The following is a 10526-nucleotide window of genomic DNA, read 5'->3' on the forward strand; positions in this document are numbered from 1 at the left end:
AGTACATTCCTTACTTACAGTGGTTCTTCGCCTCTAGATAAGTTATCCCCTATCCAAAGTGGCCACCACCGCCGTCACACCCCCTCTATTCATTTCTTTGATAGGGAGTGAAGGCTGTGTACTAGCTGTTACACCCCCTCCCAAAGACATGAATAGAGGGGGCGTGACATCACAAACACAAATACCCCAGGCTTTATGTTCATGAATGCAGCAGTACCAGCCCAGGCACGATTGGGTCCCAGCAGCTGAACCCCCCGCGATCAGACATGTTATCCCCTATCCTTAGGAGAAGTGATAACATGGCTAGGAGCAGAGCACCCCTTTAACGGCTTAAAGACAACAGGTTATTTATTTCTGCACTTTTGTTTTTTCGTCCCAATAGCCATAACTCTTAATTTTCCTCCTACAGACCCATAGACACGTGTTTTTTTGTACCACCAATTGTACTTTGTAACGACATCACTCATTGGATCAAAATAATCTACGGTGAAACAAAAAGAAAAAAAACACGCCATTTTGCAACTTTTGGGGGTCTCCGTATCTACGTAGTGCAATTTTCCATCGGCCGTCATATAGACTTGCATTGAGGGGACGGGCGTGACGTCACACGGGGGCGGAGTCGTGACGTCACAGACTTCTGTTCCCGTAATCAGGACCCAGAACCTCCAGCGCTTCCGGACAAGAAACAGGTGGGTGCCGCATTCTATATTGCGGGGGTCCCCAGCTGCGGATAGGGGATAAGATGTCTAGGGGTGGAGAACCCCTTTAAACTATTCCAACACCCAGTTTATATAGGATTTGTTCTATTTTACTACTTTTAAAAATTATAACTTTTTGTATGAAAAGAAGTATGCTTTAACAATTCCTCGAGAAAGAGGGGGGAACATTTTTGAATCATAATCTGTAGGTTTTTTTTCAATATATTTGTTTTGATTGGGCCTTTTGAATGCTTTTAATGGATTTTTTTCTGCTATATGACGTGACCAAAAATAATCAAGTCTGGACTGCGTTTTATTTATTTTTTATTTTTTTACCATTTACCACATCTAAAAAGGGTTAGTGTCAGACCTCGGGCCAATCGACAATGTCCTGCCATGGAGCCTGGCTGCAGTCGGGACTCACCAGGTATGAAGCACATGTAACTGCTGAGCATGCATTAAACAGTGGGAGAGGGACTAGAGCGTAGGGTATGCACTGTGAGATTAAAGGGAATGTGTCACCTAGATTTTTTTTTCCTGATTAGCACAAGATACTAAAAAATATGTTTTCTCTCTAATCTGTTTTTTCTGATTGCAATTTTTTATTTGACCTTTTCTACATTATTATGGGGGCTGCCCTCTTGCCTGAGCTGTTCAGCATTTGATATGATTTAGCATTTGCTTGATATGCTTTACAGCAGGACCCATGGGCTATAGACATGCTGTAACATTCAGATAGTTTGGAGACATTACTGGGAATTATCTGTGACTTTTCAGAAGCCATTCTACAGGAAATGGGGAGCTGTTCTCTGCTGTGAATGGTGGTGGATCCCATGTTATCTATATACTGTGGTCACCTTTCACTGTACTCCTGTTTGTGCTTTACTGGGAATTACTGGGAAATGATCTGTACAGAACAAGTAGTCTCAACTTAATTGTAAGTTAAGTGGCCAGAATAGAAACAGCAAGATTTCAGGATTATTATAGAATATAGAAAATTAAGTGTAAAATTGTAAAAATACAGTTAATATAAATAACTTCTTAAAAACAAAAAGGTCATTTTCTGTGACACATTCCATTTCAGGGGAAATTCCTTGCCAGAAATGTACCACCACTGGATATGCCTTCCTGAACATTGTCACAGGGTCTTGATGTGCTTCTTACTGCTGATATACCTTGAAGTCAGTGACTTTACACAAAACTCAAAAAAGACATGAAGCACAAGCGGATTGGCTGGGGAGCCAACTTTTACAATTTTATCATTAAAAAGGTGAACAGCATTTCATTATATTTTTTTGACAAGCCTTGAAGTCAATGAGCTGGATGGACACCATATACTATAAAGTACACATACAGCACTATAAAGGTTTCTACTTGGATTTTTGGAAACTGAAGAATCCCTTTTTTTTTCTCATAGCAACCATTTTCATGACAGCACTATGTAAGGAGCCATTCCAGATAAGCTAAGAGCAGGACTCTTGCTTGGATGACATTAGTAGTGACTGGCAGTAGGAACCAAATGAAGAAAGTCGGGATTTCTCCAATCCTACTTGCAGTTATAGCCACTCAAAAGGTTGCCCTCCAAAATAAGGAAATTGATTTCTATAGAGGTTCAAAAAGGGGGACCCGATAGACCTTGTAGAACCGTACGGAGACCCCACCAGAGAAAAATATGTCTAATGTTTAAACTAACACCTTTAAAAAACCTTTTTATCCACCTGTCTTTGGCTAAAGGGAAGTTAAAGGGGTACTCCGGTGAAAACCTTTTTTCTTTTAAATCAACTGGTGGCAGAAAGTTTAACATATTTGTAAATTACTTCTATTAAAAATAATCTTAATCCTTCCAGTACTTTTTAGCTGCTGAATGCTACAGAGGAAATGCCTTTCTTTTTGGAACACTGATAACATCACGAGCACAGTGCTCTCTGCTGACATCTCTGTCCATTTTAGCAACCATGCATAGCAGATGTATGCTAAGGGCAGCATGGTGGCTCAGTGGTTAGCACTGCTGCCTTGCAGTGATGGGAACTTGGGTTCAAATCCCACTAAGGACAACAATAAATAAAGCGTTATTATTAGAGATGAGCGAACTTACAGTAAATTCGATTTGTCACAAACTTCTCAGCTCGGCAGTTGATGACTTATCCTGCATAAATTAGTTCAGCTTTCAGGTGCTCCCGTAGGCTGGAAAAGGTGGATACAGTCCTAAGAGACTCTTTCCTAGGACTGTATCCACCTTTTCCAGCCTACGGGAGCACCTGAAAGCTGAACTAATTTATGCAGGATAAGTCATCAACTGCCGAGCTGAGAAGTTCGTGACAAATCGAATTTACTGTAAGTTCGCTCATCTCTAATTATTATAATAACGTCAGCAGAGAGAACTGTGCTTGTGATGTCATCAGAGAGCATTCCAAGTAGAAAAGAATTTCCTCTGTAGTATTCAGCAGCTAATAAGTACAGGAAGGATTAAGATTTTTTAATAGAAGTAATTTACAAATATGTTTAACTTTCTGCCACCAGTTGATTTAAAAGAAAAAAGGTTTTCACTGGAGTACCCCTTTAAGAAAACTAAACAAAGTGCCGAACTGAAGTTTAAAGGGGTGTCCCATCTCAGTAATTAGCTTTTTCCAGCAACCTCCCCTCCAGCCTGTTTGCGGTGGCCAGAGGCATCAGAAAGTCAAAAGCAGCCGGAGTTTGGAAGTTATGTAGTTTGTGAAACTCTCATCAACTTTAATGGGAGAAGGGCTACCCTGTTAACAAAACTCAGGGTGCTCGATAAATAGCGTGGTTAGCATTTGCGTAACTACCAATAAAGTCAGTTAGAGTTACTCAAATTGTGTAACTTTCTTGCTTCAGCTGCTTTTAGCTTTGCTCAGTCCTTGCTTCATGGCTCCTTATGCCAAAAATCTATTGGATAGTATGAAACGTCAGAGTCACATTTCCTTTTGGTGTTTCACCCTTTAGCTGCATTTTTAGGCTCAGGGCTAGTTTTCCTAAATTAAAGCATTGGTGCTTTTTCAAGAAATCTTGGCGTTTCCTTTCCCATGGGCTTTAACCCCTTAAGGACCAAACCCATTCTGACCTTAAGGACCAGAGCATTTTTTGCAAATCTGACCTGCGTCACTTTTTAAGCATTAATAACTCTGTGATGCTTTTACTTATGAATTTGATTCCGAGAGTTTTTTTTTTACATATTCTACTTTATCATAGTGGTAAATTTTCATTGATACTTGCATCATTTGTTGGTGAAAAATTCCCAAATTTCATGAAAAATTTGAAAAGTTAGGATTTTTGTAACTTTTAAGCTCACTGCTTGTAAGGAAAATGGATATTCCAAGTAAATTATATATTGAATCACATATACAACATGTCTACTTTATGTTTGCATCATAAAGTTAACATGTTTTTACTTTTGGAAGACAGAGGGCTTCAAAGTTCAGCAGCAATACATGGCATACTATTTTGGAAACTACACCCCTCAAGGCCCCTAAGGTGAACAGGGAGCCTTAACACCCCACAGGTGTTTGACTTTTCGTTAAAGTCGGATGTGTAAATGAAAAAAAAAAAATTTTCAATAAAAAGCTGTTTTTTCCCCAAATTTACAATTTTTTACAAGAGGCAATAGGAGAAAATGCCCCCCAATTTTTAACCCCATTTTTTCTGAGTATAGAAATACCCCATGTGTGGACGTCAAGTGCTCTGCTGCCGCACTACAATGCTCAGAAGAGAAAGAGCCACATTTGGCTTTTTGAAAGCAAATTTTGCTGAAATGGTTTTGCCATGGCGCTCTCACTTCTGAGCCTTGTTGTGCGCCCGCAGAGGATTTTTCATCCACATATGGGGTAATTCTGTACTCGCGATGCCTATTTAATGCCTAAATTAGGGATTTGCATAAGGGTGGACATAGGTGTATTCTACGCCAGTGATTACCAAACAGGGTGCCTCCAGCTGTTGCTAAACTCCCAGCATTCCTGGACAGTCAGTGATTGACCAGCAATACTGGGAGTTGTTTTGCAACAGCTGGAGACTCCGTTTTGGAAAGCATGCCGTACCAGATGTTTTTAATTTTTATTGGGGGGGGGGGGGGGGCGCGTGTAAGGGGGTGTATGTAGTGTTTTGTAGTGCCTTTTAGGATCCACATTGGCAGCTGTAATCACACCACCTCTGCAAACAGGAGAAGGTCCTGGTGAAGATTTGGAGATAAGGGTGGGGGTGGCTCCTTTTTATCCAACGGTGTAGGGTTGGGGGCGACAAGGATCACACCTATTCGATCAACTACTGTAACACCAGCAAGATGGAGCCCAGCCTCATCCGAACTAAACTGACACCTTTTTCCTGCAGTGCCCCAAGAGGCGGAAAAGCATATTGCTCTCCATTTAAAGGAGTAGCCCATTGGTGGTCCCCCGCCACCTCCTGTACGGGGCCCCAGCGGCCGCGGGTTGACCACCGCACGAAGCGTCGGCTGACACGCCCCCTCAATACAACTCTATGGCAGAGCCGGAGTGCTGCCTGCGCTTTGTGCGGTGGTCAACACGCGCCATCTGGCCAGCAAGCCGGGGGCCCCGTACAGAGAGATCATGGGGGTCCCAGCGGTCGGACTCCCCGCAATCTGAAACTCATTCCCTATCCTTAGGATAGGAGATAAGTTTACTCACCGTGTCCAGATTCGCCCAGCCGTTATGTCGCAATTCGCCTCTTTATGCAAATGAGGGCCATACGACTTTAAAAATAAATAAATAGCGGGGATAGGGTCAAAAACGAGTTTGGGATTTTTTCCTCCAATTTTTCCAGGCCTTCCCACCCCTAGTAATGATCACTGTTGAGTTATAATATAAATTGTGGACAGGCTTCAACTTAGGTGCCCAAAGCACTCAGTATTTAGAGAGTACATGTCAAAGAATATTTTCTAATCTAACTCGGATTATATTCCCTACCTACTTCTAACAACCCTCCTGCCCTTAAAATTTATTTTGGAGCTTTAAAAAGCTCTGTATCATACCTTTCCCCTTGCTCACATTGTGTGAGCTCCCAGCAGGAGAAAGTGGGCATTACCCAGCAGGCACCATATCACTGAAGCCCACCAGAGCTGTGCCTCGCCATGCCCTGAACGTACTTCCAGAGTTTGGTCTCCTGCTAGGCACAGGAGGAGACCAAACTAAGCGTTTGACTTGTGCAGGGAACTGAACAGAGCCACCTAGTGGCCGTTTTTTCAATCACATTAAAAACATATAAAGGCTGACAATTTTAGAAGCCAGAAAATAGCGAATGGTCTTATAATTACATAAGGAACAATATCTTAAAAGTTTAGTTTGGTGACAGGTACTCTTTGAAGTTTTCCTTAACCCTCCTTTCATCTACAACTCCCGATTGGACCCTCAAGCCGTCAGACATAGGTGACATTAGGGGCCCCTAGACACTTGCAGCCGCTGGAATACATTCAGTATTTATTGGCTCCCTGACTTGTTGACAGGTCCACTTTAACATTGATCATGTGACACAATAGCCAACTGTGCTGAGGCCCGCCACTGGCCGCAGCTTCACTTACGTTGCGTCATGGCGGCAGGATTCACACGAGAGGAAAATTCTCTTCTATTTTAGTCTGTACAGTATTCTAAAAAACCCAAAAATATGATCTCATATTTTGTAAAACAATTAATAACGTTCGGATAAATGGCGGCCACTAGGTCAAAGGCTTCATCCACGGACAAAACGACTAAGACACAGCAGCCGTAACCCCTGACACTATGCAACAGAACCTCAGCTACCTCATAAAATGATGTGAGGCGGCACTACAACCGCTACCTGTCATCAGAAGTGAGGCGGGAACGATTTGACAGCGCGACCTCACCCAGACGTGGAGAGCCGCGCATCAGCAACGGCACATCTGCCAAGGGTCATGTGTGTGCAAGGCGATACACACTGTATATAGTTTCCCATCCAGTGTGCCTCCAGCTGTTGCAAAACAACAACTCCCAGCATGCCCGGACAGCCAAAGGCTGTCCGGGCATGCTGGGAGTTGTCGTTTTGCAACAGCTGGAGGCACACTGGATGGGAAAAACTAGTGTAGAGAAATGAGAGGGCAGGGATGACACTGTAGTGGGCACTTCCAATGCTTAGTACTCATAGTATGGCGGTGGAGAGGACACTGTGAGGACCCCACCAGTTACTGCAGGGGACTGACATCTGTGCACTCCCCTCCTCCATACATATACCTGCATAGTACTATATAGGAATGAATGGGCATGCAGTGAGTAATAGTAGTGTCTGTGAGGGTCACACGGGGATGTCCTATGTCACTGCAGTATGACATAAAGTTGTCACTCATGTCCGGGCTTACAGTGTGGTGTGCTGCGGCTGCCCCCAGTGCACTGCAGATAAGGAGCCGTCAGTGCACGGGTAGGGGCTGTCAGCGGCCCCTGCAGCAAGGGAGGCTCCCCCTCCACAGTCTGCGCCCACTCACCGGGGAGGAGGCACCGGCAGAAACGGCCAGCACCACCACTAGTTACTAAAGCAACCGGCGCTGCAGCCGCACTAGACGGGAGTTCCCTGGACACCCCGCCCCGGGCGACTCCCTCCTTCCCCTGCCACAGCTCACACACTTTCCTTCCTATCCCACCAGCACTGCCGCGCCGTCCCTTCTCACTCACCGTCCTGTGAGGCCGCTGTCTGCTGACTCCGAGTCCGGGAAAGCCCGCTGTCAGCCCCGCGACGCTCCTGGAGAGCACCAGCAGCCGAGATCTACCTGCCGTAGCCGCCATCCCTCAACTGGAAGCACTCCGGACCTCGGCGCGCAGCGGCGCTAGAGAGGCGTGGCTAATACACGTCGCTCAAAAGTGACAAAGCCAATGAGACGAAGGTGCTCGGAAGATGGGAGGGGCCTAGAGGCACTTATACCGCCCGGCTTCCGGGATTGTAGCGGAGTGAGCTTGTTAGGCTCCTCCTACTGGGGCGGGGCCCGGAGCTGCCAAGGAGCCTGGGCTTATGAAGTATTAGGAGGAGGTTGAGTTTGTGCAGAGCTCAGCAGGGACTCCAGCCTGACACTGTCCCATGTATAATGGATAAAGTTTACCCGGACTTTACAGTGGATATAAATACAGCTTGAGGCTTGTAGTATTCAGACCTACAGGAAAATGCTTTCTCACGCTCCTTACATGGTTCTGGTGAAGCAGAGCTGTAGGGGCTGTGGTGTATTTGTGTAGAATAGATGGCATCAGGTAAGGGTGGGTTCACACCACGATTTTACCATAAGGTTTCATAAAAAAAATACGTAAGCAACCGTACAGAAAACCGCGCCCATAGACTTCCCATTCAAAACCGTATGCACCATAATGTATACGGTTGTCTCCGCTTTTCAAACCATACAATTTTTTTCTGGACAGTAAACCATGGCCTACCACGGTTTTTGGTCCGGGTGAAAAACCATATTAGGCTGGGTTCACATCACGTTTTTCTCCCATAAGGGAGCGCATACGGCAGGGGGGAGCTAAAACCTTGCGTTCCCGTATGCCTTCGTATGCGCTCCCGTATGTAATTCATTTCAATGAGCCGGCCGGAGTGAAACGTTCGGTCCGCTCGGCTCATTTTTGCGCTGTATGCGCTTTTTCCCCAGACCAAAGACTGTGGTCAACCACTGTTTTTGGTCCGGTTATAAAAGCTTATACGGTGCAAAAATTAGTCGACCGGACCGAACGTTTCACTCCAGCCGGCTCATTGAAATGAATTACAGGAGCGCATATGAAGGCATACGGGAACGCAAGGTTTTAGCTCCCCACTGCCGTATGCGCTCCCTTATGGGAGAAAATGTCATGTGAACCCAGCCTTGAACCGTTTTTTTTTTAACATGGGAGTCAATGGGAACCATACAGAACTGTATGTCATACGGTTCCATCCAGTTTTCACCATACGGTTTTTGACTGCACAGTTTTTTTCTTGGAATATCAATCAAACAAGTGAAACTTTATTCACAATGAATACAAAACGGATGCAACCGGACATCATTTTCCAAAACGTATACAGTTTTAAACTGTATACGGATTAAAATTTGTACACATGTTCTGATACAGTTTAGTCAGGTTTTGAGGAATCTGTATTTTTTTTTTTTTCGTTTTTTTTATCAAAGACCTGATACGGGAACTGTATTGCAAAAATGTGGTGTGAACCCAGCCATAGAAAGGAGGTTATTTATCTGCACATGATGGGCAGATTTAGGTCAGCATGCCTATACACCTTTGATTATTGACAGCTGACTCAATCTCAGAGGGATCAGCCAAAAATCTATTGTGTATGGGGGACTCCCGACTACCCCAAAGGCAGATGTCAGGGAGGAGGATCAGGTAGTTGGATTACAACCTACTCAACCCTTTTATGCTCAGGGAAATGAGCCACATCCAATTCTCTCTTCCCTCCCCACATGCTGATCACATGTACACTCAGCCGAGTTTGCATAGGTGAGATTGCGAGACAGCCAGGGCTCAATTCCTGTAGGAATGCATGGGAACTGAGTTCCTGCACTTTCTCCACAGCAGGAACATAGCAGGACCAGCCAAGGGAGTTGAAATCTTGGGTGAGTTCCCACACTTTTTTCCCATGACTTGACCCCTGGAGACAGCTATCTGCAGTGTATGGCCATCTTTAGGAACATCTGTTGTTATTCAGGCATGCAGACGTGGTCAAGACAACTTTCTGAAGTTCAAAAAGAATGGGGAAGAAAAACGACTTTCTCTATCGGCTCCATTGGGGGACACAGACCGTGGGTGTATCTTGCGGTCTCTAGGAGGTGTGACAATAAGGAAACAAAAAAAGTCAGCTCCTCCCAGCAGGATACACCTGCCTTCAGGCTCTGAGTTCTCCAGTCTAAGCTTAGTGTCTGAGGAGGTGGATGTGGTCTGGGTTGCTCCAGACCAGGTCTTCTGATTTTTTTAATTTTACTAGTATAGGGACGTGTTAGTTTTTTAAATTCCTTTTATTTTCTGTTTTCAGGTGGGGACTCAGGGACTGCGGTTCCCCGTTTCCCCATTGCGAGTAAGGGGGCACAGACATTGCGTATATGCGCTGTAAACCCCTCCTCGCCAACGGTCAACACCTGGGTGGTACCTCATGGTACCGGGTCCCCCTATGTCTCTGCTCGCCTCGCTCGCGCATAGCAGCTAGGCCTGATGCAGGGACCATAAGCTGGCTGTAGACTTCACTGAAGACTCCATTAGGTACGTTCTTCTGACTGAGGTAAGTACTTTCCCCCCCCCCCCTTTTTTTTTTTCTCCATAGGTACGGACTCGCAACCTCTGGAGACCCCCTGTTTTTGGCCCACCTTTAGTTTTATGGGGCTGCATTTTACAGGGGCTGCATCTTTTTATTGGGGGAGCAGTGGCACCTAAGGGGGTATATATTACAAGGCACTTTACTTCTGGGGGCACTTTATTTTACTATGTGTGCGTGTGTGCTTGGTGCAATACTTCAGCGCCTTATATGCGGCTGTCTGCCGCGGCGCTGTTCGGGCCGGGTGCTTCCAGCGCCAGCTTGCTTTTGTTTTCCCTCAGCTCCTTATCCGCGGCTTACAGCCGCTGCGCCGCTTCGAGCCAGGCGCTTCTGCGCCGGCTTACTTTCACTTTCGCCGGCCGTGTTCACCGGCGTTTAGGCCGCCCGCTCTGTTCCCCCAAGCGCTATGCGGACTGGACATGGCTCTTGGGACAAGGAGCGGGCGCCATTACAGTCCTTCTCGGCCGGTCTTAGCTCCGCCCACAGGGCTGGGAGCTTCCAGGGGCGCGAAGCAGCCCCCAATCAGCGCCGTCGGCGCGATTTTCACAACTTTGGGGGGGTGCCTTACTTCGG

General features: G+C 45.8%; 1 protein-coding gene across 1 annotated transcript in view; it reads right to left on the reverse strand.

Moving 5' to 3' along the window:
- MCU (mitochondrial calcium uniporter) overlaps positions 1-7743 on the reverse strand; it is a 112028-nt gene extending 104285 nt beyond the window's left edge. The window contains exon 1 of the mRNA XM_056530454.1: positions 7346-7743. Within this exon, the coding sequence (XP_056386429.1) occupies positions 7346-7456 (111 nt within the window). The 5' untranslated portion in view covers positions 7457-7743. The remainder of the gene's footprint in view (positions 1-7345) is intronic.
- Between the last annotated feature and the right edge of the window lie 2783 nt (positions 7744-10526).

This window comes from Hyla sarda, chromosome 7 (genome assembly GCF_029499605.1).
Source record: "Hyla sarda isolate aHylSar1 chromosome 7, aHylSar1.hap1, whole genome shotgun sequence".
Lineage (NCBI taxonomy): Eukaryota > Metazoa > Chordata > Amphibia > Anura > Hylidae > Hyla > Hyla sarda.